The sequence below is a fragment of the Nansenia antarctica genome (assembly GCF_963989245.1).
Source record: "Nansenia antarctica genome assembly, chromosome: 7".
Classification (NCBI taxonomy): domain Eukaryota; kingdom Metazoa; phylum Chordata; class Actinopteri; order Argentiniformes; family Microstomatidae; genus Nansenia; species Nansenia antarctica.
Window position 1 is genome coordinate 27,805,639 of NC_137677.1, and position 26,170 is coordinate 27,831,808.

The following is a 26,170-nucleotide window of genomic DNA, read 5'->3' on the forward strand; positions in this document are numbered from 1 at the left end:
TGTTGTATTTTGCTTTTACTACAGTACTGACACTGGTGTCCGTGACACGTTGGATGACATGTGGTTTTAGAAAGAACAAGGACTTCAGCATCCACTTTTGCTTGCTGGTTAAATCCTTCTCTCCACTCCCACTGGGTTTGGTTTTCACTATCTTGGAGTACTGTGTTCTTAATCCTTATTTTTTGCGAGACACACTGAATGCCATCTTGAAATGTTTACATGTCATTTGATGTCAAGACACATTCACATAAATAAAGAGAGTTCAAGCCGTCAAGTGTCAGTTACATGTTTGTTTATTTTTAACGCAAAGATACTCAAATGTTTTATGAGTCCATAATGTTTTTTCCAAAAATAAACATACATAAACAATGTGGCATCAGAACTACCACATAGCACACTTCTAGTGACAAACATAAACAATGTGGCATCAGAACTACCACATAGCACACTTCTAGTGACAAACATAAACAATGTGGCATCAGAACTACCACATAGCACACTTCTAGTGACAAAAACATAAACTATGTGGCATTAAAACTACCACAAATATACTACTGATCCATTATAAACTAAAAAATGCTATAACTCCTGCAACTGTGGTGTGTTGTCATCGCTCTCTAGCATTCTCCGGAAGCTACTGGGAGGAGGCTGGTATCGATGAGGTAGTGTATAGGATTGGGAAGATAGAGGTGCTTGTGTATAGGATTGGGACGGTAGAGGTACATGGTGAGGTAGTGCTTGTGTGTGTTGTGGAGGGGGCCTCTGTAGAGTTGAGGGTGGATGATGATATGTAGGAGGCCGCAGGTAGGCAGAATTGTAGTCAGCTTCCTGAGCCTCAAATAAAATAGCCATTAACTGCAGCTTCGTTCTGCTTTTTATGACCGGATTATTGATCGACCTCAATTCTGCTGCAATTGTCACCCCAAAAGTAGTGTCGCTGTCAGTGTCTGCCACTGGCCTGCTTCTGTTGGCCTGAAAAGCAACAGACATCTGCTCCAAGATTCGTACTTTGTCCAATTCAATGGATGCTTCCGATTGGACTCCCTTTCTCTTTTTGGGCGTGGGGGCATGTGAAGTAGATGGTCCAGGTTGAGAGCCACTTGCTGCAGATGGCTCTGGAGTGACACCTTCGGACAACACCTCAGACACATCATCGTCTGCGTCACTGGCAGGGTCCTCTGCAGCCAGGCTCTCCCTCACTGATGTGTGAAGCTGTAATAAAAGGATGAGATGGTATTTCCATGTGTCTTCTGTCTATATCTGTGTAAAACATGATTACTCAAATGAAACTATTAAAAGGCAATGACGGTCAACAACAAAGAACTACAGTAATATAGCACTTACACTGCTCTCCGTGGCACGTTGGATGACATGTGGCTTTAGAAAGAACAAGGACCTCATCAGCCACCTTTGTTTGGTGGTCAAATCCTTGTCCCCACTCCCACTTGGTCTGGTTTTCAGGATTTTGGAGTACTGCGTTCTTAAGGAGGTCGCTCGTGAACGTACTTCTTCCACTGCAATTATGAGCACCAACAATTAATGCTACTTTATTTTCTCTCTCCCTCTCTCACACGCGCGCACGCACACACACACACACACAATGATCAATTTATTAATGATATAGTAATGATAATATTTGTATTGTATTATACCTGGTAACTCCATTGTGGTGGCAATTTCTCGCCAACCCTTATCCTTGTCGTACCTATTATGATAGGATTTGGAGGACACATTAAATAGACACTCGTTTATCTGCCACAAATCCACAAGTTGATCCTCCATTTCCGATTACCATCTGGTTTTGAGCTTCGCGGTATACATGATTACGTCGTATTCGTTGTCATGCTTTGGTGCCCTATTATTTATTAGTGTCAGCTCGCTTCTTGATTGGATACATTCCATTCCACGTCACAATTGGACTCGCGAGCAGGGTGCCAGGTGTGATTTACATTTTCCACCCTAACCACAGTCTAACACCGCTAATTTCACCAAACAATCTGGCAACCCTAGGTTTTTTCGTCCTAAGTATTGAACACATTTCACATTTACGATTGTCGGCCACGCCCATTTTCCGGAGCAGATTGTCGGGAGAGTTGATTGACAATTGAAGAAAATTGACTCTTAACACACCTCACACCCCAGGATTTTGTTATAGGAAAATGTTAAGATCCATCTGATAACCGGGCGTTTTCAGACATCCGAAAATCGTGCCAAAACCGGCCAAAAACTCCTTATGTGTGTACCACCCTTTAGCTATTAAGAGAAGGATTCTCAGTTGGTATGTTTGGCTGTTTTCTTCAAGATCAGCTGGGAGTATCCCTAATATGAAATGTGATTACATCTTATTTTTAAAGATCAATCTTCATTTCGACAGTTTGACTCTTCGGGGCTCTTTATGTCTGCGTGCACGCGCCCATATCGAGGATTTCTAAGCAGGTGTTCTGTGAACACTCACAACACAAGCCTGATCCTCGTTCAAGGAATCACCTGAGGCTTGAATTCCAATCCCGAGTTGCCTGATCGCGGCATTTATTTTTATCGCCGATATTCTAATCAACGTTCGTGGGAAACCCCCCAGGCCAGATTAATGAATAGTTCAAAGGGCGCTGGCAGATATTTAGCGGTGTATGCAATCAGACATTTATTTTCATTTTTATTTTCCCCACGATTTCCTCCATAGCAGTTGTTGATTCATTAAAACTAAAGTTGTTACAATTTCTCTAACTTCTATAACTGATCATGGAATTACAACTGTTGAGCAAGACAGTGAGTGACAGTTAAACTAGGTACAACGTGAATACTCTTAAACTGAAACGTTAAACATTGATTATGTCTCCGTTTGAGAGAATATGATTTAAATCAATTGTTAATGATAAAACATTGATAAGGTATCCATTTGTTGTAATATCTCTGTAACACTCTGAACACGTCATGTTCCCACAGCGTGTGCAGACTCCAGATGTGGTGTTACTTCTGGCACTGCTGAGTCTATGGAAGCAGCACTTGTTCTCATGTTGTTTCTAATCCTGTATATGTTCCTATTCTTACAGGAGAGAGCTCCAACCCAGACTCAGACATGGAGCCCAGCTCCACCGCATCAGGAAGCCATAAACAACACAGATGGAGGAGGAGGAGCTCAAGACAGAAGAATCACCACTGTTTAGATTGCAGTGAGAGTTTCATTTGTCCAACTCACCTTAAATCACAACCACAGACTCAAGGAGGACAGAAGACTCACTCTTGTCTTCAGTGTGGAAAGAGATTTGGTTGTATGAGCAAACTAAAGAGCCATCAGAGAATACACACAGGAGAGAAGCCATTCTGCTGCTCCCAGTGTGGGAAGAGTTTCAGTCGCGCAGAACACCTAAAGACACACCAGAGAATACACACAGGAGAGAAGCCATATCACTGCTACCAGTGTGGGCAGAGTTTCAGTGAGGCAGGATCCCTAAAGAAACACCAGAGAATACACACAGGAGAGAAGCCATTCTGCTGCTCCCAGTGTGGGAAGGGTTTCAGTCAGGCAGGACACCTAAAGAGTCACCAGAGAACACACACAGGAGAGAAGCCATTCTACTGCTCCCAGTGTGGGAAGAGTTTCAGTCAGGCAGGACACCTAAAGAGTCACCAGAGAACACACACATTAGTTAATACGACTGCTCCCAGTGTGGGAGGAGTTTAAAGGAGGCAGGAGCCCTAAAGAAGAAGGGGGGGGGGTCTTCTGGCTGCACCATCATCTACTGTATGTACATGTGCTTGTTGATCGGATCAGGGAGAAGGTTGTGTCATGACATGAGCCTTTTCTAGATTATTTTCTCTCAATTTCTCCCGTCCTCTCCTCCTACCCTCCCTTCCTCTCCCTCCTTCCTCCTCCCACCCTCTCCCCCCTTCCTCTCCTCCCTTCCTCTCATCTCCTCCCTTCCTCTCCCCCCTTCCTCTCCTCCCTTCCTCTCATCTTCTCCCCTCCTCTCCCTCCTGGAGAGTAAAGGAGGAATCGAGGTCGTAGGAGTTGAGATGTCCTTGTCCCCTCCTGCGTCATGTCACCGCCCCTTCCACCCAGATGTGGCCTTGGTGTTTAGAAGCCGAGTGTGACTGAATACTGGTATGTTGTTAAGTTTGCAATAAATCCTCCTAACGTTTCAGCTGGAAGTCTGAGATGTTGTACATCATATCACATTAAGATATACAACCTATCACTTGTCAGTTTTTTATTAGATCAACTTTTTTTCTGGACATACGCCTGGACGTACTCCAACACTATTCCTCCCCCCACATTTGTTAGATTGGCCTCTAGCCTGTGTGTACGGATTTTTTTTTTTTATGTGTTTTTATTTTTTTATTATTCTGAAAGTTTAAATGTTTTAGAGCCCCCTCAATATAACAATCAACAGTTTTAGGATCCTTAAATACTTTTTGTCAGCAAACTAAGCTTGTTTTCATGACGTGATTCACAACACTCGTCTGCTGTAACACATTCTGAGCTTTGTACTCGGGTGAGTGTTGTCATGGTGATACATGTCTTGTTCATGTTTAGGGACTGTGTGATAATCTAGTGTTGTGTAGTTATGTGTTTTTAGCATGTTCATGTTCTGTCAGCATGTTGTGATGTGCTAAACATGCAGAGCAGCTGTTGTTGTTAGCTAGCTAGCTAGCGCGATGGAGCACCGTCTGAAACCAACGTGTTTGTTTGTTTTGGTTCAGGGAGATTTTCTCCGCTAGTTGAATCGAGGTGTACCAACATTCACATAAACAATACATTCATCTAATTTCAACTGGTTTCAGTGTATGACATCATCATTTGAGAGCTGACAATCTACACTTTCATAATCTGTATTAAAAAAAAGGAAAGATGACCTTATCGACTTGGTCCACCTTTCACCAGCTGCTGTCACTCACTTTGGTATAAAATGGTGCCAGTGATGTCATTGATGCATTATTTCATAAGGGAACATTTCAACCTCATGACTCACAATAATAGAGCAATCTGCCAACAGTGTGGGAATAATATTAGATAGTGATTGAGTCAATTATTTATCACAATTTCCCCTTTCAACAGAATACAAAACAAAACACAACTTTCATAAATAAATACATAGAGCATGGAGAAATTAACATTTTATATTCATCACACTTCTGAAATGATCCTTCAAAATACAGACCTCTCTCTCTTTCTAGGCTGATTGTGTAAAAAGAAATGATATATGAACTGGGTGTTGGAAGTTTACCAGTGTTCTGGGTACATTCTGAATGTAAGTTGTTATTCACACTGCTGGTGCTGGGAACACCAGGGCCCTGTTCTCAGTGGTCAACAACTCACTCCGCCCCCCCGACTCCCTTCCCCCACACTTCTACTCCACTGACCACTGTAACTCCCTGATGTCATTTTTCAACTCAAAAATAGCCAACATCCACCAGCAACTGACCCCTCTTATGTCCAGTTGTCCATCTCCCCTATCTCCCCTTCCCCCCCTCTCTGTACCTCTCTCCTGCTTCCATCTCCCCTCTGCTGCCGATTTATCTAAACTCATCCGGAAATCCAAGCCATCCACCTGCCAACTTGACCCCCTGCCCTCCTCCCTGGTCATAGCCTCCCTCCCCTCTCTCCTGCCCCTGATAACTACAATCATCCATTCCTCCCTCACCTCTGGTTCTGTCCCATCATCTCTCAAATCCGCAGCTGTAACACCAATTCTGAAGAAACCTGGTTCAGACCCCAACATCTTCAATAACCTCCGTCCCATCTCCAACCTGCCATTCCTTTCAAAAATCTTGGAAAAAGTGGTGGCTTTACAGATTCATACTCATCTCTCTAACAATAACCTCTACGAACAGTTCCAGTCTGGCTTCCGCCCCCTTCATAGCACAGAAACAGCCCTCCTCAAAATCACAAATGACCTCCTGATGGCAGCTGACTCCGGACTCTTATCCATCCTCATCCTACTCGATCTGAGCGCCGCTTTCGACACTATATCGCACTCCACCCTCCTTAACCGTTTAGCCTCCATTGGTATATCTGACACCCCTCTACACTGGTTCCATTCCTATCTCTCTGGCCGCACTCAGTTTATACAGTTAAAATCATTCACATCCCATCCGACCCCCCTCTCCTCTGGTGTTCCCCAGGGCTCTGTCCTTGGCCCTATCCTCTTCATCATCTACCTCCTCCCACTTGGTCTGATTTTCCGTAAATACAACATTCATTTCCACTGTTATGCGGACGACACCCAGCTCTACGTTTCCTCCAAACCCACTTCCACCCTCCCTCCCTCCTCCCTCTGTGCCTGCCTACAGGAACTTAAATCCTGGTTCACTTCAAATCTCCTCAAACTAAACAGCAATAAAACAGAGGTAATTCTCATTGGCTCCAAACTCACACTCACCAAGCACCCCAGTTTCACCCTCAACATAGACAACTCCTTGGTTTCCCCCTCCCCCCAGGTTAAGAGTCTGGGTGTCGTCCTCGACAGCACCCTTTCATTCCACTCCCACGTTAACAACACCATCCGGTCTGCTTACTTCCATCTACGTAATATCAACCGCCTCCGCCCTTCACTCACTCCCAACAGCGCCGCAATCCTGGTCCACTCCCTCGTCACTTCCCGCCTAGATTACTGTAACTCCCTTCTCTTTGGTCTCCCCCACAAACTCCTCCACAAGATCCAACTGGTCCAGAACGCTGCTGCCCGTATTGTCACCAGAACCCCTGTCATCAGTCACATCACCCCCATTCTACACCAACTCCACTGGCTCCCCATCAAACACCGCATCAACTACAAAATCCTTCTCCACACTTTCAAGGCCATCCATAACCTCGCCCCTCCATACCTGTCCGACCTCCTCCACATCAACATTCCCACCCGGTCCCTCAGGTCTGCCTCCTCCATCAACCTGACCGTCCCCCCAGCCCGTCTGTCCACCATGGGGTTTAGAGCCTTCAGCCGCTCCGCCCCTCGCCTCTGGAACTCCCTCCCCCCCGACATCAGGAACATTGACTCTATCATCTCATTTAAAACTCACCTCAAAACCCACCTGTTTACGCAGGCGTATCCCTGTTGATTTGCTTTTCCCGTGCTGCTCTGCTGCTGGCTATGTTTTATACTGTATATTTCTATGTTTTTTGTGTTTTGAATTTTGTGGCTGTTTTTAGATTTGTTGTTGTACGGCGACCTTGAGTGCCGTGAAAGGCGCCATATAAATAAAATGTATTATTATTATTATTATTATTATTCATGATGACTTTGTGTTATTGTAATAAAGGCCTCAGTTGAGACTCCTTGTGATGTCATCAGATATCGATGTTACCATCCTCGTTCTAGCTATGCTCTAACATGTTTAATTTTTCTAGATAATTTTAGAGATGTTGATCATCATCTACAGTGACTCATTCACTAGTAAGCTGTCATGTATTGAGGCTGGACGACACTGACAAGAGAAGCAATGGGAGACCACAATAACACAGATTCATCAATCAAAATATCTATCTATCTCTCTATCTCTATCTAACTGTCTGTCTATCTATCTATCTATTCTTGTAACTATCTATATCTACCTATCTATCTACCTATGTATCTATCTACTGTATCTATCTATCTATATCTACCTACCTATCTATCTAACTATTAGCTTTTGAAGACAGTGAAAGTGGCAATTAAAAAAAAAGAAAATGTGTTAATTTTCTCAAATTGTTTATTTCCATTAATGTATTATTTCCAACTTAAGTAAAATGTATATGTTACGGTATATGTGGGAAAACTAGGGTTAGGGTTAGGTGCTAGGGTGACTTGGTACATGCTGTCATGTCTAACCCTAACCCTAACCGTAGCACCCTAGCACCTAACCCTAACCCTAGTTTTCCCACATGTACCGTAACATATATTCATGCTTTGTCACAGGTCGGACCATGACCGTCGATGCCATTCAATGACTTTTTATTGAATCAAAACATCTAATAATTCTACAGAATGATGAGTTCATTACACACAACCAGAACAGAACCTTCAACAAGAACTAACCCTCTCATCCTGCCTGCGCGCTTATATGCACTTGTCGTGTATTCTTTACACATTTTTACACATTTTTTACACATTTTTGTGCATTTTACTGTACAGTTCAATTGGCATAGAGCATCTCTCCCTAGCAGCCCTGTTGGCGTGTGTTCTGACACAAGTGTTGACAGAGTTGCTCTCTGTCCCTTGTACTCTAAGTCTACAAGCTCAGTTGTAGGAATCAGCTGTTTAATTCCCTCAAATCCGATTGTCTTCACATATTCTCTAGACATAGGGAGGTGCGTGGCGCCTTCAGGCTTCTGTGTCACCACCAGCTGGCACCTCCCACTCGGATCTTCCGGGCACCCCTATAGGCCAGCTGCTGGGCCTCCGTAAGGGTTCATCACTCCTGGAGCAGGTGTAGTAGGGGGCCAATATCCTCCTCCTTGGCTCCCCCCTGCGCCCCCCTGGGGCCTGTTGCAGCAGGCACAGGCTAGATGTCCATTCTGGTCGCATTGGCATGGGTCTAGCATCTCCTTCCCTGCTGCTGTCCATCCCCCTGGTGGTGGTCCTTGGCCAGGCTGTGTGTACATCTGGTATGGAACCGCTTGCACCCCTGGTGGCCCTTGTGGGTATGGATACCCCCCTTGTGGCCCCTGTGGGTAGGACTGGTAAGTAGCAGGATACCCCCCTTGTGGCCCCTGTGAGTAGGACTGGTAAGTAGCAGTCTGCACTCCAGGTGGCTGTTGCTGTGGGGCTAAAGCCTGCACTCCCTCTATGTTCCTCTCGCTTTCAGTCAATTGCAAATGAGTCAATATTCTGAGGGATTCTTCGTCTCGTGCCTTCTGTATCTGAATGTTCTTTCGATATAACTCAACTTGATGAGATACGTGGTCTATATAAACAGCTTTGTTCATGTGTCGTAGCCCCACCACTTCTGCTAGCTTATCCTTAACTGGGGTAGGAAGCCCTTCTTGTATTTTTTCCCTGATTATGGATTTTTCTAAGGGGTTATCTTCAGCGTCTTTCCCTGTCACACTTCTCCATTGAGAGTGCATACGGGCAATATAACCCCTGGGATTCTCATCCCCCCCCAGTGGCTTCACAATGATATTGTCTGGGTGAATGTGAGTAGGGTAGATCTCCCTGATTGCTTTCCACAGTTTGCCTCTGTTTGCTGCGAAAAGCTCTGGATCATAAACTGATGTATTGATATATCTATGAAGTCCTGCCTTCATCAATATTTCCTGCATTGTATCCAATCCTGCAATAAAAGCTAAGAGTCTTTTCAGGTCTCCCATCGCGACCTGCGTTCCTGTCAGTATCACGTCGACCCCTCGCGTCCACGAATGTCCTCCCTCTTGAAGAACTGGGAGTTTCTCGATCACTTCAGACAAATCTGTATGATGCCACGGATGATATTCCATCTTGTTACCCCGAATCAGCACTGGACAGTTCTTTAATGTATTTGATGACATTCGGTGACAATCTCCCTCTTTCTCCGGGCGTCTTCTCCCACCTTTCCTTTCGGCTGTGGCTATCATCTTCCTGACCTGCGAGTTGTAGCCTCCATCTGCATTGTCGTCATCACTTGAGTCTGCACTGCCATCTTCACTGTCATCTTCCTCGTCACTCCTGTCGTCCCCTTTTCCCCTTGGCTCCTTCTTCTTCTTCTGGGAATGATCCTCCAGTGCCTTAGCATATGGAGGGGGACTGGAGGCAGAACACTGAGCTATTTTCTGTCCCTCTACCTTAAATAGATCTAAAATAGCTAACTCTAACTTGCGTTTCTCTGATCTAATCTTTCCTCTTTGATGTGCTTTGTGCCCATTGATAAGTATTTCCAATGTTGCAATTAATTGTAAATTAATGCTGCCCTCTTTCGGCCACGGCTGTTCAATGTATGCCCAACGGCTATTCCATTTCGTTGACATTTTGCTAATTTCCCTAACAAGAGGATTCATTTTTTCCACTACAGCCATAGGGGATAACGTAGCCAACATTCCACGATGTTCACTAATATCTTTTAACAGCTTCGTGGAATTCGACCCCATTCTACTTGTTCAATATGCTGACAATATTCTATATTAGATAAGGTGTACGCTTCTTACAACCCACCTTATGTTGTCTTGTTTGCTAAACAAATGCTAGTCCAATATAACTGTATTGACCATCCCCACAAAAACCCTGCAACTTCAGAATAACAGACTTGCCTCTTGTGTATGTCAGTGCAGTATTAACTTAAATCTAATAGCTGTGTAAGTACTTTATACTTAAATGTGTTTCCTAATTGTTTATGAATGTGTCACTTAATTACTCATTCAATACTAATTACAGTTCTGGTCAACACAATTATTAAATCACAAAAGCTGGTCACACCTAAGTATTCACCGATCCACAAAAACCCTTTTACTGCTCAACTATCAAATATGTACTATTCTGCTATTCCTTAATCAAACACTGTGGAAATGACCTAACTAAAATAAAATATGTAAATTACAAATATTAATTATAACCTGTAAAGAAATCGACTTGTTATTTGGAAAAGAATGAATGATTAATTATTAATTACACACTTAAAGAAATCGACTTGTCATTTGGAAGGAATAAAATGATTAATTATTCATTACAATCTGTAAGGGAATCGACTTGTTATTTGAAAGGAACAAAATGATCAATTCTCAATTACAATCATTTATAACCATCTATTTATTAATGTATCGGACTGTTTCATCGACCTCAGCTGTATCTCCCTGAGGATTTAGTGTTTTAAAATGTATTGTCGTATTTCGTCCAGCAGGCGGCGCCAAGTAACCGACTTGCGTATCGATTGCGCATGCGCCAGCGCCTCCGTGTAAAAATGGAGGCTATGAATGTTTTAACCGTAACTCTAAACTATTTAAAATACCCCGAGATCAATTCACTATATCTCTATCTTAAATACTATAGTCTATGTAATGCAACAATCACACGCAACCCCCCTACGTGTCCGAAACCTAAAGGCCAGAGGCAGAAAGCAGGCGGCTCAATTTAACAACCCTTTTGTCCTTGAGAAACCACCGCGTGTTTGTAGCCTGCCCTCATAAAGATGGCCTCTGTGTGTGTCCTTTCTTAAGGACAAAGAAAAATGGCGTCTAAGAATAGACTCTCTGACACACTGCAAATGGCGTCACGTTTCCCTCATAAAAATGGCGTCTAAGAATAGACTCTCTGACACACTGCAAATGGCGTCACGTTTCCCTCATAAAAATGGCGTCTAAACTCCGCTGAAAGCACACTGCAAATGGCCGCCCACACAACGGCGTCCTCTCACACAGACAAAGAGTAATGGCGTACTCTCTGCTACAATACAAAATAGACTACCCCGTCCATTTACACCTTAACACAATTCTACACACACACTCACGATATTCCGTAATACCGCTATTAGTTACACAACTAATATTTTAACATAAAAAAGCGAATTACCAAATTCAGCCCTATATCACCAATATACCAATCTAATCGTATATTTACAAAAACGGACTTCAAAGTCCGGCTCTCACCAACCCCAGCTTAAAGATTATGAAAAGTGTGTTTCTATTCCAACAAGATTACCGTTACACAGATTCTTTTGACTATAACTTATCTGAGATTTACAGCCTATTTTAAACACACCAATCGACTAGAGAGAGATTTCTGCAGAAAATCTACCTTCTTCCTCGAATTGAAGAGTCCGCACAATACTGTAAATTAAGTTATTTTATCTCCGTCGCTTGCTCGCCATCATTGTCGTGTATTCTTATTGGTTATGAATCAAACAACAGCTAGTGAGTTTAAGATTTAATCCGAGTTACAAACAGATTTATACATACACGTGTTTAAGCTGGGGCCTGGTGACAAAAAGAGGCCGCTTCCTCCCTTCCTCGCTGGTTTTCCCTAGTTTCCTAGATCCCTCCCTCTTATGCAAATACAGTCACAGGTCATAGCCTATCACCTTATCCAGATGGCCATGAGGGCCGTCCCCTGTGATGTCACCACAGCCCCAAGTCCGAGGGGCTGGTCAGATTACAAGAACCATTGCACAACACTAGAAAATAGGATATATATAGTAGAAAATATACGACACACTCTAGAGCACTGATCAATACTACCATCTGTTGCAACCAAGAGCCCCAGAGAGACCCTGAGCTCCAGGAGGTTTATGACCCACTTAGGTCATAAATCTGTCCTCGGACAGACTAGTAGTCTATTCCCGCGACACGAAGGAACGAGAGGGACAACTCAGACGGTGGAAACGAACAGAGTGCTGAAGCGAAGATCTCACGAGCAGTGTTGGGCACGTTACTTAAAAAATAAAATAAAAACTTTTAAAAAGTAATTAGTTATAGTTACTAGTTACTTATCCCAAAGAGTAACTGAGTTAGTAACTGAATTACTTCATTATAAAAGTAACTAGTAACTAGGGAAAGTAACTATTGCGTTACTTTTTACCACGGTGCAGCGGGCTAAGTTAAGGTCAGTCAGCCAAATGTGACAAGGAAAAGCTTACCCACTGCCATATTAGAAGATAAATGTGATCTTCTTGTGAAGATAGATTTTTTCTGAGCATGTTTCAGCAGGGAACTTTTCATATGTATTGCACTTCAACAGACCACAACTGGTAGACATATTGTACTTCAAGTATTTTCTTCATTACAAAAGTTAACAGTTAAACAATATGAAGTGCTTTTAAAGTAGTACTGAAATAGTGCCTGTACTTCCACCGTGAAAACGCCAAGTTCACCTCAGAACACTCGGGACTCGCCATTGCTGCGTGTATCTCTCTGATAGTTTGAGTGTGTGTGTGGTGCTGTGCGCGCGTGTGGTTTGTGTGTAGAAACATCCGCACAACACTGAACTATGGTTGGCTTACCATGACTTGTTCTCTACCATAGCCAATCATGATCACTTAACTCTACCATAGCCAATCATGATCACTTGCGCGGTTGTCTCGCCCCTCCCCTCCCCCCTCACCAACAAACAAACAAAAAACACCTTTGCAGCTGTGACTGAGGTCGGATGACAGGCCCGGATTAACCCCCTAGGGTGCCCTAGGGTGACCAGACTTGATGTGTGCCCCCAACACACACACCCTCCTACTTTGCAAGTGAAAGTGTGATATTTACGGTTGGTAAATGGTTATGGTTACAAAGAGCATATAACTACAGTACAGGCTCATCACAGTTGGGCCTAATGCCGTAGTATAGCCTTTACACTGATGCTCAAATCTGAATGCAACTCACATCACAATGCAACACGACTTTCTATATATAGGCTAATTATTTCCATCATAAATGGCCTGAGACTACATGCTAAACCATAACAAAGGGGGAAAATGCACATACTGTATACTACAATAAAACAAGCTCAATACCAACCAAGTCCAATAACGACTGTTGCAGGCATATAAGAATAAGAACATATTTTCTGTCAGCATTAATGAAGCGTACTTCATTACACCAAACTCGCAATTATTTATCTTTTTATACACGATAGCCTAAATATAACCGTTAGTACTTCATTACACCAAACTCGCAATTATTTATCTTTTTATACACAATAGCCTAAATATAACCGTTAGTTTTGTACCTGTGTGGATGACTTCCAGTAAATATAGCCTATATTTTAAAAATGTGCGCAAAATATTTTAAAGGTCTCTTCATTGTCCGAATAATTTGGTGCCCCCCCATTGGCTGGTGCCCCAGGGCATTCACCCGATGCAATATATGGATAATCCGGGCTTGTCGGATGACAATGAGAAGCTTCAGTAGTAACGCGCCGCATTGAATTACCGGTAACGGTAACGGCGTTGTAACGATGGAAATAGTAATCAATTAGATTACCCAAAATAACGCCGTTAGTAACGCCGTTTATTTTAACGCCGTTATTCACATCACTGATCATTGGTGATTTGCATTCTGCTATTGATACTATTGTTGATTGTTGTTGTTTTTATATCCTGCTTATTTTACATTACAGTTTACATTCTTGTGTTAGGTTTTCATATACTGTATGTTACTAGTTCATATGTTTATATGTTTATAAAAGTACACAGTTACATGCTAACTCCCCCCTGTCTATATACCCCCCTGTGAATAGGCCATATAGTGTATAGAAGTATATACGTTTACATAATAGATACATTCTCAGATTCCTACCGATCACTTATCCCCCTATTTATGTCTCATTCTTGTTTTTTATTATCTTAGGACTGTGTTTTGATTGTTAGCACCTAGGGTTTGCATAAAAATGTTGCTGTACCCGTTACAATGACAATAAAGATCATTCATGTTATTCCATTTGAATATTGATCTTGTATTCTGCTGCAAAAACAATACCAATGTTTAATGAACCGGAACCCAAGAATTGTACTCTGTGTATCCGTACATTGATGTAATAAAAGCAATTCTGATTGTGATCCTGATTGTGATTCTGTATAGACCTGGGGGGTATTCCATCAAGGTTGCTAAAGGACAATCCAATCCAGAACAATCCAGGCTTATTTTGATAAGATTGATTTAAAAATACAGCCTTATTTTGTATACTTATATACTTACTTATATAATCAAAATAAGCCTGGATTTTCCTTTAGTGACGTTGATGGAATACCCCCCCTGTAAAGGGTGTTTGTTTTTTCCACAGCCTGGATACAGTTCTACCGTGTGTGTATGTAAATCTACCACACTTTTCCCACATTGTGATTTCAGCCTTCTGCTAAACCTACTGTACTGTTGAACTTGAAGATAAAACAATGACAGCCTAACAGTTTTAAACCCAAAAACCAGATTTATGGGATATGTTAAGAGTTTTATAAACAACGTATTGATGGCGTTAAACTTTCGAAGTAGGTGTGTGTAGGTGTGTGTGTGTGTGTGTGTGTGTGTGTAGTTGCATATTTGTGTTGACATTAATGCAGATGGACATGTTAATGAAGCTTATATAAGATGGAAACAACAGAGCAACTCGTGCTCCGTGGGAAGTTGACTTCGCGCTTTGTGGTTGAAAGGAGGTTGTGTGCAGCTTGTAACGCTCCGTGCACACAGGGCCATTGCGTTGCACCGGAAGTCATTCATCTCAATGGGGCCGTTGCGTTGATCAGTTGCCTTGCTCTGCATTGTGTTTCTTGACCGTCAGGGTGCGGCAATCAGTCAAAAAAATTCAGCTTTTTGCGTTGCGTTGGATCCGGAAGTAAACCGGAAGTAGTTTCTTGCCCGGAGCTCTTGCCTCAGATTTTAAATCCTCAATTTTGGCCGCCATTGGCTAAAATCTGTAATTTGGCTCTACAAGTGTTAATATGTCATTTTATGAAGTTTTTATATGTTTTCAGGCGAGAAAGTAACCATATATATTCACAAAATGTGTCCAGTTATAACCCGTTTATATATCTGATCTGACGTTCTTTTCCCCACTTCTGTGGGAAACTTCGCTAGCAACACGAGTAGAGTTGTTGCGTCTGCATCGCACATTGAAGTACGTCAAGTCCATCCCAACAGGTTGCGCCAGAACGACGCAACCCAATGGCCCTGTGTGCACCCAGCGTTAAGCCTGATTTATACTCCTGCGTCGAATGTACGCGCGGCTACGCCGTAGCCCACGCGAGGGCTCTCCAAGTTTATAGTTCTACGTTGGTCCGCGGACCGCGTCGCGTTGGTCGGTGTACTCATAGCGGCATAATGGCGATCAAAAAACGTATTTTTGTTATGCTTGTTGTAAAGAAAATGTCTATAATGCATTGAAATGACAGTAAACTAAGATAATAAGATGGTTATCATACATTTTCAAATCTTTATTAATAAGTAATTACAGAAAAGGTAAATGACATTTCTGTCATGACTTCCGCATTTACGAGAGAGTCGGAATGTGACACTACCAAGCGGACCAATCACAGTTCTTATAGATAACTTTACATTAAATATGTCTATCATAAATATAATTTAAACCCAACGAACAGCCATGGGGCTCTCTGTAACTAATCATTTATTTCTAAATAAACAGGATTGTACATCTCGTAAATGTGAATCGCGCTATAAGGAATGCACAGCACGGCTATGGCTCCGTTGGAACGGTGTACACAAAGCGGCATAATAGCGATCTTTTTATTGTTATGCTTGTTGTAAATAAAAGTTCTATGATTCATTGAAATGACATTAAACTAAGATAATACGATGGTTATCATACTTTTTTAAAATCTTTATTAATGAGTAATTACAGAAAAGATAAATGACATTTCTGTCATGGCTTCCGCATTTTGGTCTACGAGAGAGTCGGAATCATGTGCTACCAAGCGGACCAATCACAGAGCTTACGGTTGCGTAGAAACTGACGCGTTCTTACATTTTTGGAGATGTGCACGTCAACCTACGCCGTAGGCAAGGCGGGCCCACGGAGTAGGGTCCAGCTGCGCGCATCAAATCCATCACCCGGAAATGTGATGTACCATACGTCATCATACTGCGCCTGCATATTTGCATAGACTACGTCATCGCCTTACTACGGTGGAAACTACGGTGGAAACCATGAATCGCCTTACTACGGTGGAAACTACGGAAAAAAATAATATGTAGAGTACAGTCCTATCAATTGTTCGAAAAGGAGTAGGAAGAAGCCTGTCCTACCCCTGTTTATACTTAACAATTATGCTTACATTATATAATCCAATTAATTAATACATATATTTCAGTATCATCCGTTCTAATACTTTTTCATTAAAAATAATTTAAACCTTTTTTTAAATAGAGCAATAGAGCAATATTTCTGCTTTCCTTCATATTTTCTTCATATTTTTGACATTAGGAACAAGTTATTAGTGTGATCACGATATCCGACCTCATGTACAATCCTCATAGCTTTTTTCTGTAGTGTAATCAATGGGTTCAAAGTGCTTTTATATTAATTTCCCCATATCTCCACACAGTAACTCAAATAGGGTAAGACAAGACAACAATATAGAGTATACAACATCCTCTGTTCCAGAATATGTTTTGCCCTGCACAATACTGCAATACTCCTTGATACTTTGGATCCAACATATCTTATATGAGATTTCCAACAGAATTTACTGGGCTTAAAGTGCAGACTCTCAGCTTTAGGTTAAGGGTATTCACATCCAAATTGAAGGAAGGGTTTATGACTTATAGCTCTTATATATAATAACCAAAAGTAATTAGACAATTGACTCAAAAGCTGTTTCATGGGCCAGTGTGGGCTATTTATTCCTTCATTATTTCTTTATCAATTAAGCAGGTAAAAGGTCTGAGTTGATTCCAAGTGTGGCATTTGCATTTGGAGGCTGTTGCTGTATACGCACAACATACAGTCAACAGAGCTCTCAATGCAACTGAAACAGGCCATCCTTAGGCTGTAAAAACAAAACAAAAATCCATCAGAGAGATAGTGGGAACATTAATACTGGCCAAATTAACTGTTTGGTACATTCTGAGAAAAAAAGAATGCACTGGTGAGTGTGATGACATGGACATGCATGGCTTCCAATGGCACTGGGTCACTAGTGTTTATTGATGATGTGAAGACAGAAGCAGACAGATGAATTCTGAAGTGTTTAGGGATATTCTGTCTGCTCAGATTCAGACAAATTCAGCAAAGTTGATTGGATGGTGCTTCACAATACAGATGGACAATGACCCAAAATATAGTGTGTAAGCAACCCGGCACTTTTTTAAGGCAAAGAAGTGGAATATTCTGCAATGGCCAGAGTCAATCACCTGATCTCAACCCAATCAAGCATGCATTTCACTTGCTGAAGACAAAACTAAAGGCAGAAAGACCCACGAACAAACAACAACTGAAGACTGCTGCAGTAAAGGCCTGACAAAGCATCACAAAGGAGGAAACCCAGCATTTGGTGATGTCCATGTGTTCCAGACTTCAGGCAGTCATTGCCTGCAAAGAATTCTCGACTAAGTATTAAAAATGAACATTTTACTTACTGTATGATTGTTAATTTGTCCAATTACTTTTGAGCTCCTGAAAATAGGAGACTGTGTATAAAAATGGTTGCAAATTCCTAAATGTTTCATACAATATTGTTGTTCAACCCCTTGAATTAAAGCTGAAAGTATGCACTTCAATTACATCTTGATTGTTTCATTTCAAATCCTTTGTGGTGGCATACAGAGACAAAATTATGGAAATTGTGTCACTGTCCAAATACTTCCAGACCTAACTGTATATAAATAAAAGAATGTCAATGACCCCTGGTGTGGGACTTTATTAGGTCAAACAGGTTTGAGGGGTCAGGCAAAGGACTTGGTGGAGTCAGGCAAGGGTCAGGCGATCATCGTTGTAATCCATGGAGCAGGGCAGGAACCGTGGTGCAAGGTGCTGGGCTGGAGGTGTCCATGGTGCTGAGTGCCCACTGATGAGCTAAATAAAACATTCTATTTCTGATGAGTCAACAGCACTAGGGCTCCTTCACAAAACCCTTACTGGAATCTTCATACACTCTGTGAATTAGTCTTTACTTTCTGATGAGTCAACAGCAATAACCCCATCCAGTGTGACATGTAGATAGCATATATTTAGAATATGTAAAATGCAAACACCAGAAATGCAAGAAAGTTTATGAGGTATACCAAATGGAATTAATAACAAGTGTTACAACCCTTCTGTCTAGAGTAAAATAAGGGCCTAACAGGGTAGAGTGCAGAATGTACAGGTGTGTTGCAACACAAATGCCCAAAAAAAGTGTACAAGGGATCAAATCAATTCAAGCTTTATTTGTATAGCGCATCTCACAAGATGCGACTCATTGCGCTTCAATCAAGACATCATTGCTGATTGCACTTTAGCACAAGTGCTCTTTCAACATTGTCTCTATGGTCTTTCAGCTTCCTTTTCTGTTCTTCGCTCACATTTTCGACCATATAATGGTGAGACAGCTGCTTCTCACTGTTGAGACAAAATGTTATAAAGAAGTGATTAATAATTAATTTAAGAAACTCACATTCATCAGTGGTTGCAAACTGTCAACTACAGCCAAATGCGTAACACATGCAACAACCTAAATAATAAATACATATATGAAAACTATAACATGTTCATTAATAATATTTCGAAATTCTCACCTGAGCTGCATTTGCCATTGTACTTGTAATTCTTCTTCTTCGTCGTCTGTATTGTATTGTAGCGAAGGGAGACTGGTAGTGCCTCATACAGGCGGCCATTTAAGATCCTTCAAAATCTCGCGGTTTCTCGCGGTTACTTTTACCGACGCGCTTACGATGACGTGGTCCAAAAATGGTACATCACATTTCCGGGTGATGGATTTGATGCGCGCAGCTGGATATAATTGGGCCCACGCGGGACTACGCAAGGCTACGGCGTTGATTTTACGCAGAAGTCTAAATCGGCCTCATGGGCTACGTGACCGCGTCATGCGGGGGTTTGCACTCGGCCCTCCGATATGGAAACGGACACCGCCGAGGGGAGGGTAGACGCTGACTGCTCGCAGAGACAGAAGTTGTACTTCATCATTCCACTGGGATACAGAAGGGAGACGCGACCTTAAACATGGACCCTTGTGATTGCTCTAAGAGTAAGTGTCCGCTCCACAGATAGTGCAGCAGATTAAATCAATATTTCATAAGAATCGTTCACTTGGTGATACAAGCACCAAATTTGGCACAAATGATGTCCAGGATGTACTTTCTAAGAAAAGTACGGTTTCCAGCTGAAAATCCAAGATGGCTGCCACTTTTCAAGATGGCCGCCTCATCAGATGCAAAATAACGTTTTTTGGAGTAGAACTTGAATGAACAGAAATGGGTTAATGGTCCAAACATCAAAATGAATGTATCCTTACTGGAACTCAATTGTGTCAATTAAATTCCAATATGGCCCACCAGTTTTCAAGATGGTGGCTATTACGTAACTCAAAATAAGCGTTTTTGGAAGCTGTCTGATCACAGATATTGCATTAAATTGAAGGGCAGCATTCATCACCATTAATTGAGATGATGTGGTCAACCATCTGTCGACATCACTGCTGTGAAACTCACCATGGGGTTCAGTCCACCATGCAGAGAAGAAGCGAGGTCTTGAATTTGAAGTGGGCATTACCTCACTCTTGCCCCTTCTTCGTGATGAGGCACATTCTGTTGCCACGGTGAGGCATTCCATGAACAAAGTCAGGGATGCTATTGCACACCTCAACCCAAACCAGGTTCCCGTGATAACTGCAGACCAGCCTATTTATGCTCTTGCCAAACAAGTCCAGTGGCACTGGCCTGACCTGTAGCCTATGGCGAGGACAAATTTGTTGTAATGTTTGGTGGACTCCACATAGAGATGGCTGCATTCAGATCACTGGGGACCCTGCTTCAGAGTAGTGGGTGGACAGGTGCTCTTGTGGAGGCTGGGGTAGCTTCTTCTGGAAAAGCTGACTCCTTTCTTTCTGCCTCAAGTGTCACAAGAACACGCCTAATGCACCAAGTTACAGCATGTTGTCTCTACATGCTCAGAAAGGAAGCATATGAGTACCATTGTGCAGAGGAGAATGAAGGAGCCCTGAATTTCAGTGACTGGTGTGATAAACGCAGGGAGGAGAGCCCCCAGTTTCAATTCTGGGAGCTTGTGTTGTCAATGGAATTGGTGGTTTTCTCTTTGGTCAGATCTTTCAGAGAAGCTAACTTCAACTTGTATTGTCAAGCACTGTCTGCTCTAATTCCATTCTTCTTTGCAAACAACAATGTGAACTATGCTCGATGGCTCCCCATCCACCTCAGAGACATGGCGTCTTTGGAGCAAACTCATCCTCAGGTTTTCCATGAATTTCAGCTTGGAAAGTTTGTGGTCCACAAGACTCACAGGGAGTTCTCAGGCTTACCCATTGACCAAGCTAACGAGCAGGCCAATGCAGTTGTTAAAGGTGATGGTGGTGCCATTGGCCTTACAGAGGATCCATCTGCACTGAGGCGGTGGATGGTGTCTGGACCAGAAGTTAGCCAGTTAGTCAACCAGTATGAGTTGGCATCTCAAGTCAAAGAAGCAAACAAAGATGTCAGGCATCATGAGCAGACCAGTCAGTCTCAGAAGTCCTTCACTGACAAGGTCCAAAAGTTGTTTGATGTGATGAAGGATCTGGGCAATCCTTTCCAGGAAGAGTCCAAAGATCTGCTCACATTGGACACAAAAACCATCGCACATCCCAGTGCTGCTGAGCTTGTAAGAACTCACTTTGAGAAAGGTCAAGCTGCCTTCAGAGACTTTTTCAATGGTCTGGGGGATGAGAGTTCCTTCTATAAGCCCATTAAAAAGAACAAAGCCGACTTCTTTCGCCAAGAGGCAGCTGCAGCTTCCAGTGACATGAAGAAGCAGGTACTCAAAGATGACTGTCGTCTGTTCTCGCAGCTTTTTATATCGTGCCAATTACGAGAGTGTGACCTGCTTGAGTTCTTTAAGCATGAGAATCAACCTTTCCCTGCTGCACACTCCACTCTGGCCAGAAGTCTCAGCTTTCAAAAATTCTGGAAGCTACCATTTCTCCTCCTGACAAACAACCAGAATGTGATGCCATTATTATATTGATGGTTCCTCTCTTGTGCATTCATTGTCTCCTACGACATCAAAGACCTTTGAGGAATATGCTGTCCAGGATGTAGTTCCAAAAATCCAGACCCACTCATCAAAGTATGAGCGAACAGATATCATTTTTGATGTCTACTGGACTTCAAGCCTGAAGGCTGAAACTAGGTCAAACAGAGGTATGGGAGGTCGACGAAGAGTGACAGACAAAAACAAACTGCCACCCAACTGGAAAAGCTTCCTGCGAGACAGCAACAACAAGACTGAGCTCTTCATGTTCCTAGCCGACAAGATAGTGACCCTGTGTCCCAACAATGTCATAGTTGTGACCAAAGGGGAGCAGGCTCTATCAAACAAGCCCATCAGCCTTGAAGGCTTTAGTCCATGTAACCATGAGGAAGCTGACTCCAGAATCTTCATACATACTCTTCATGCAGCCAAGCAACAGATGAAGTCTGTGTTGATCAAGGCATGCGACACAGATATTCTTGTTGTTGCAGTCAATGTTTTTGCGACTCTTCAGGATGCAGGCTTAGTAAGGCTTTGGGTAGAATTTGGCCAAGGTCAGTCCATTAAGTGGTTGCCTATCCATGACATGGTGCTTTCTCTTGGCCCAGAGAAATCCAGTGGCATGCTGTTCTTTCACGCCTTCACTGGCTGTGATGTTGTGTCAGCTTTTCGTGGCAAAGGCAAAAAAACGGCATGGCAAGCATGGGAGGTTTGCCCTGAAGTGAGCCCTGTCTTCAAAAAGCTCAGTCAGTACCCACCTATCATAGAAGATGCAGACCTCAACATCCTTGAGAAGTTTGTCATCACCATGTATGACAAGCAGAGCACTACAGGCAAGGTTGATGAGGCAAGACTAGAATTATTTGCGCGGAAGCAAAGGTCTTATGATGCCATTCCACCGACAAGCGCATCCCTCGTTCAGCATGTGAAACGGTCTGCCTTCCAAGCTGCCTGCATATGGGGCCAGGCAACAGTGTGCAAAATGCAAATTGAAAGCCCTGCCAACTGGGGCTGGAAAAAAGATGGTGAGGTCTGGCAAGTGGTCTGGACAACCCTTCCACCGATTGTTCAGACGTGTGAGCAGTTGACGAAATGCGGCTGCAAGACTGAATGCAGAGGACGATGCAAATGTTATTGATTCGGCCTGAAGTGTACCCAGTTGTGTGCCTGTGAATGTGAGGACTAAAAGAAGAAACAGCCATGATTGCCAGCCATGTTTTGCTCAGAATTGTACAATGCAGCCTATGCTTGGACATGTTTTCTGTGTTTCCGCTAACTACAGTATAAATAAAAATACAAAAAAAATACAAAAAAAGAAAGAAAAATAATACAAAATACAAAAAAAAAACTACATTGGGGGAGACAAAGACAGCCTCTACGTGGCCTTACCTACAAGTATCTTACAGGTCCAATAGCCAAAAGTGAAACTAATGTCTTTAATGCATCTTTTAGGAAATTGCTCAATCATTCTGGTTATTTTGTGTCCTTTTTGAAATGAGAAAATAAAATAAAATTGTAGCACTGCTTAAATGCAATATGCGTATTTTGCGTATCGGAAACAACACCAAGAGAGTGTTTTTAGTTTAATTCCCATTTTATCACCATAATATTCAATCATTTTGATATTCTAAATGCAGAATTGGATTTCTCACACTCAAAAACATATTGTAACGATCCTGTATGAGGCCCCGTTAACAGCTCCTCCAAGGGAGTTAACTCTCTTGGTCTAATGGTTAGCGCGGCCGTCGGTTATGTGGGAGGTCGGGGTTCGACTCCCGCATGGGGCGAGTTACACGAGAAGATTCCCGTTCGCTACAATATATTTCAATGTATAGGCCATCAAAATAGGATTATTCAGTCAAAAACGCTGTTTGAATCCATTTCGAATGGCGGCCATCTTGAAAAATGGTGGCCATTTTGTTTTTTCAAGTGGAAACCGTACTTTTCTGAGAGAGTAGGTCCCAAAGCACTTGTGTGCCAAATGTGGTGCTTGTATCACCAAGCGAACGATTATTTCATTAATCTGCTGCACTCAGAGAGATCAGAGTCACAAGATCATTGATGATTATGAAAGTGTCGTTTACTTGTCATTGCATTGAAGACAAGTCTACAACGCAACGAAACGAGCAGAGCAGCTCTACAACACCAGCAAGATTAACAATCATAATAATAATAATAATGTTCATCGTTTCATGTCATGCTAATTGTTTGACGTGTTTGTGACGTTTGTAGCGGGAACCTGCAAATGCGCTGGATCCTGCAAATGCACCAACTGCTCGTGCACCACCGGCTGTAAGAAAAGTAAGTGTTTTTTTTTGCTTTTTCAAAACGTTTCCACCGTGGTGATTGACTGCTGCTAATGATCTGCTGCTGCCATTGATCCGTGTCTATGACGTGCATAGACTTGCATGTCTCGATTAATCCATTCACTCAGGTAAAGTCGTTTGTTTACATTTGTTTTGTTATTTGCAATTTCACTTGCTTTGGCGATGTTTCTCACGCCACATCTAGATTCCTGGATAAGAAGGCTTTACCGATCTTAGCAGGGGCTTTAGTACAAAGTCATTTCGACTATGAATGCACATCATGGTATAGTAGCATACACAAGAAGCTAAAGAATAAGTTACAGACTTCTCAGAACAAGTTTGTCGGGAATGTATTCAAGCTTCCCTCGTACTCACCTCGAAACCTCATTTTGCAAGCCTTAGGTGGCTCAAGGTTGATGCTATTGTCTCAATGATTAAACTTTGCCTGGTGCGAAGAATTATCCTGGGTGTATTAAATAAGTATTTCCATAATTATTTTAGGGAGTGCCACCAATACTCCACTAGAGGGAGCTCTACTGATTTTGTACCATATAAATGTAATACCTTGATGGGAAAATAATCATTCTTGTACTCTGCTACCAAACAATGGAACAGTCTACCTAAAGAACTTAAAACTCTCTTGAGTTTGAGCAGCTTCAAAAGTCATCTATTTATAGGATCACTAATTGTATGATGGGTTATACCATTGTTATTATTGTAAACTACTGCCTGTATGCCAAACCTGTCCTGCTGATTTTCCTGCCAATGTCATTGTTTGTCCTACTCCCTCTTATCTTTCTACCTTGCTACATCTTTTTACATCAAAGGACCTCAATGGAAATAAGCCTCTGGTTTTCTTGTGTTGGTTTTTTCTTCTCTTTTATACGTGTATGCTTTTTAGGCTCCTTTGGAGCCGATAACTGTATACCCCATTTTAAAAACGTGTCAAATAAATTAATGAATTCACACTGGTGGTGAATAAAATACCTTAAGATTTGCGTAAAAGTGTCTACATTGGTTCCACACGATGGGAATGTTTTTATTAAATCAACCCATATTCTTGATTTTTATTAAATTATTCTAACGTTCAACCAAATTTGTGTTGCTTTAAACACTTTTCGATCATGTGGAACCGGTGTTTACGTAAATCCAACGGCAGTGCAATACATCCCTTTGAATTGACCTCATTGATCCACTCAGGTGTCAGTTGTTACTAACCTCTGTCTCCCTCTCCCCCCCAGGCTGCTGTGATTGCTGCCCCAGCGGGTGTGCCAAGTGCGCCACCGGGTGCGTGTGCAAGGGCAAGACCTGCGACACGAGCTGCTGCCAGTGAGGCGGAGCCGCCGGACCATCCGCTGACGTCTGGTCTTCCGATAAATGAAATGTGTAACGGTCCTTGCCTCTGCCGTCTTAGAGTGTAGATTTTGTACCACCTTCTCTATGTGTTAATAAAAATAATAAGCTGAATGGTTGAGCTTGTGTGTTTTTTGTTTTGTTTTCTTGCTGGAGTGAATTGTTACTGTAGCGGTTATCTATACATATAACATATGTTATGTGTATATCCATATAACTCCTATTTTAGAGACTCTACTCTGCCTTCCTGTCAAGTTCAGAATAGATTATAAGATCCTTCTGCTTGTTTATAAAGCGCTCACTGGCACAGCACCAGACTATGTTCAGACCTTTTGCTAGTATATCAGCCCAATAGAGCTCTCAGGTCTTCTGACGCTGGTTTTCTCTGTGTACCACAGGTACAATAGAGATTTGGTGAGGCTGCATTCTCATTTTATGCACCCAAATTGTGGGTGTGTCAAGTCAAGACTAAACACCTTTTAAAATCTTTTTAATATTGCCTTTAAATGAAATTATGATTATATAATGATTGGAGCACTTTGAGCTGCAATGTTTGCAGGAAAAGCGCTATACAAATAAAAAAGTTATTATTATTATTAGCTGTTCCCGTGGCCACATGGGAAGTGATTATTGTGCAGGCTGATGGTGAATTAGTCCCTAGGAGGGCTCAGCTTGGCTAGACAGTAAGGTCCACTCTGCATTTAAAGTTTTTGTGTGTGATTTTTCCATTTGGGGTGTTTAGGGAGGTCGTTTGACGTGGTTAAATTCAGAGCAGGACAGACGTAGAAGGAAAAGGGGGATGGCAGGGTTCCCACGGGTCCTTGAAATCCTTGAAAGTTTGTGATTTTTTGCGAAAAAGAAATCAAGGTCTTAAAAGTTTTTGAAAATAGACTTGGGTCATTGATAGTGCTTGTATTCCCCTCTCTCTCTCTTCAAACATGTTTTACTGAGCTC

At 42.3% G+C, this 26,170-nt stretch overlaps 1 protein-coding gene across 1 annotated transcript; it reads left to right on the plus strand.

Annotated features, from left to right (window-relative positions):
* Window positions 1-19,486: 19,486 nt before the first annotated feature.
* Window positions 19,487-25,287, plus strand: LOC308163182 (metallothionein A-like). Its single transcript, XM_080537372.1, has 3 exons — window positions 19,487-19,560; window positions 23,790-23,858; window positions 25,105-25,287. Exons 1-3 carry the CDS (start codon window positions 19,536-19,538, stop codon window positions 25,194-25,196), a joined length of 186 nt encoding a protein of 61 aa, XP_080393498.1. The 5' UTR covers window positions 19,487-19,535; the 3' UTR covers window positions 25,197-25,287.
* Window positions 25,288-26,170: the final 883 nt, after the last annotated feature.

Bases quoted from the DNA above. Each gene is read 5' to 3' on its own strand.
- LOC308163182 (XM_080537372.1), top strand. From the start codon at position 19,536: ATGGACCCTTGTGATTGCTCTAAGA. The intron at 19,561-23,789 runs GTAAGTGTCCGC...TGACGTTTGTAG, and splicing joins CCCTTGTGATTGCTCTAAGA to CGGGAACCTGCAAATGCGCT. The intron at 23,859-25,104 runs GTAAGTGTTTTT...TCTCCCCCCCAG, and splicing joins CACCACCGGCTGTAAGAAAA to GCTGCTGTGATTGCTGCCCC.